The 2,850-nt window shown below is 43.9% G+C and overlaps 1 protein-coding gene across 1 annotated transcript in view; it reads left to right on the plus strand.

Annotated features, from left to right (window-relative positions):
- The window catches only part of PDCL3 (phosducin-like 3), a gene marked incomplete at its 5' end in the record, with an annotated part of 5,287 nt that extends 2,779 nt beyond the window's left edge, over positions 1–2,508 (plus strand). Inside the window, one exon of the mRNA XM_009871362.1 lies at positions 2,220–2,508. Within this exon, the coding sequence (XP_009869664.1) occupies positions 2,220–2,362 (143 nt within the window). The remainder of the gene's footprint in view (positions 1–2,219) is intronic.
- Positions 2,509–2,850: the final 342 nt, after the last annotated feature.

Below are 2,850 nucleotides of genomic sequence, written 5' to 3' on the forward strand. Positions count from 1 at the left end.
AGCAAAACTGCTTTGCTGGGAATGAGAAAAATGAGGCTTAAGAGGAAAAGGGAGGTACTAAAAATATTAGATTTTTTTGTACTCAACAATATGCAATTAAGGTGATATTGTACAAACAGTGAGTGGATGAGTAGGCCAACATATAGATATTTATCTTACCCATGTGCAAGTGTTCGGGTGAAACAAATTTTCCTGAATATATTAAGAGGCAAATAGGACCCAGGCACATTTTTTGGGACTCTTGTAGCCAAATGTCTGTCCTTGCCCTCGGTTATTTGATAATCTGTGCTCTTGATAGCTGGTGCTTGCCCATTGCATTGTAGGGCTGCTTCTTCCATTTTCAAGCCGATGGCATATTTTTGTCTGTAGTACCTTCTTGACACTCAGGCTGCACCCCTTGTGAGCCTTTAAGGGAGAGCCTGTCCATTTGTCCAAATGGGGCTGCTAACCTGAAATTGGGCTGCTTCCTTTTCCTCTTGTCATCTCCTGGAGATGGCTACACATGAAGCTCCTGTCTTGGTGGTTCACAGGGCTCCATGGGAAGAAGTTCTTACCTTTCCTGGAGGTCATGTTTTCCCTAGACCTACTTCTCCTTGCCCAACTTGGCAGGCTGGAGGCAGGTCAGGGCATGCAGCCTCGTCAGCAAGATGTACTTCAGGAGATAAGGGCGGTGATGCAGGTCTCGCAGACCACTCTAGCTCTTCAGTAAAAGCTGCTGATTAGAGGTGGTTGGATGGGGATGGTATCTTACAGCAGTGCTTGAAGACAGAGGTCAGCAGTGAAAACGATTCTTCTTGGAAAGCAAATGCAACTCGGATGTAACCTAGTGGATTTAACTTCAGTTAAAAGGATACTCATCAGCTGTCTGAACAGGCATAGTGGTTCAGATGCCATCAAGCTTTTTGAAGGTCAGATTTTAAGGGCATCTTGATCTGGAGTGAACTACAGTGAAGCAGTATTTCAGGGTCCCTGCTGAATGATGTTACTGCCTATACTGGAGTCAGATGGAAAGAAGGGTTGTTTTTTTTGTTTGGTTGGTTTTGTGTTTGTTTGTTTGGGGTTTTTTTACTAAAATCCTGAAGTTTACAGAATATCCTGAGCGTGTGCTGTAGAAAACCATGCCCTGCCTTGAACTGCCAGAAGGGCGAAAATCTCACCAAGGAGACTGATGATTCGAGAACAGCCAACTCTTAACTACAGTGGTTACATAATTATGCACTGAAGTGTGCAGTGGTAGCAGAGCATACAGTTAGCTTTTTCCCTTATTTAGCACATAAATAATTGATTTTTTCTTTTAGTGCCTGAGCCAGCTTAGTTTAGTCATCCTAGAATGCTGGGCACTGAAGTTCTGCATTTTATTTTTTCCTTCCCCTCCTAAGCTCAGGTGACTTCCACTGGAGATTAAAGAAAGTGCGAGGTTGTATTCATTAGTCTGTTAGAGTCTGGAGGAAATGACATTTAATGACAGGCTTGCCAGCAGCTCTAGGAGAAAGGTTTCAACTGAATGTGTTGTACTGGCTTTCTACCACTTCTGGGAAGCAGTCCAGTTTTGCTCTATGTAGCAACAGGCCTACTACTGACGGTGGAGTCTCCTACTGTCTTGCTAAGGAACTAATAATCAGGGCATGCTGCAGCAGGAAAAAGGGGTGAATTGCATTTACAGAGTACATCCCTGAAAAATACCCATGATTCAGATGTGTAAATGGAATTGCTACAGTTTTTTTGACCCTCACCAAGTCTATTCCCTACTATTTCTGATTGTGATGAACTTGGTGTGCGATGGAAAGAACAGTAAAGAGGCCAGTATTCTTTCACTGGCAACAGATGTACAAACCCGTCTTCTGCCCTTGTGTGGTCAGAAGGAGGTGGAATTCACTTTTCCTGGGAGAGTGCTCTGTACCAATCCCTTCTTTTGTACTCATGGTTGTGAAGGGAGCAGGGAGACGCTGGGGATGTCACCGGTGGGCTGCAGAGCAGCACCCTGAGCTCTGTGCCCTAGGTTGAAACTTGTACCAGCACTAGTGAATGTGAAGGAAGGGCTTGTCTGGAGTGGGGTTGGGAGATGGGACCTGGGGTAGGAGAGGAGGGAGAGGAGTAGAGCAGGGCCCTGCTTTTGGTGATGTTGATGACAAGGTGGTAAGAGGAGTCAGCTGGGGAAGCAAGGGTGGGCTTTTTTCTGGTATGCTCCCCTGCATTCATAGCTCTCTTGTTTTGCTCAGAATTGGAGTGGAAGATTTCCGAGTCGGGTGCCATCAAGACAGACCTCGAGGAGAACCCCAGGAAGCAGATCCAGGACCAGCTCATGTCTTCAATCAGGGCATATGTCCCAGCAAACACAGACAGTGACTCAGAGGATGACTAACTCCTCCGACCGTGTAGAGATTCATACAGCGCATTTGCAGCCAATGTTCCCACCTAGAGCACTGGAGATGTTTATCAAGGTGTCGCCGAGTATTTTAAGACAGCCATTTATCTAGAAACATGTAGAAACTAAAAAAGTTTCTTTTTTAAAAAGAAGAAAACCACAACTTATTGCAGCTTCACTTAAGATCCTGAAAGACATTTTATATTATGAAGCCTGAGTAAATCTTACTCAAAATTTTAAAATATAGACATGAGTAGAAATGGAGGTCTCTTGTTATTATTTTTGTAGTAAATAGCTGACTTCTTTAAAAAAATCTGAAATACGAAGTGGCCTTAAATACACTGTTTGTATTTGGGTTTGTTTGTTTGTTTTCAAGCTTAACTTGTGTAAATCAGATCTAAATAGCTGGTCTTGAACATTTAGTTGGGCCTTCTCTTAGTCCATCCTATGTAGATGTCCGACAGCCTGGACTGTGTGGAGATCTG

The sequence above is a fragment of the Apaloderma vittatum genome, unplaced genomic scaffold, assembly GCF_000703405.1.
Source record: "Apaloderma vittatum isolate BGI_N311 unplaced genomic scaffold, ASM70340v1 scaffold13116, whole genome shotgun sequence".
Taxonomy (NCBI): Eukaryota; Metazoa; Chordata; class Aves; order Trogoniformes; family Trogonidae; genus Apaloderma; species Apaloderma vittatum.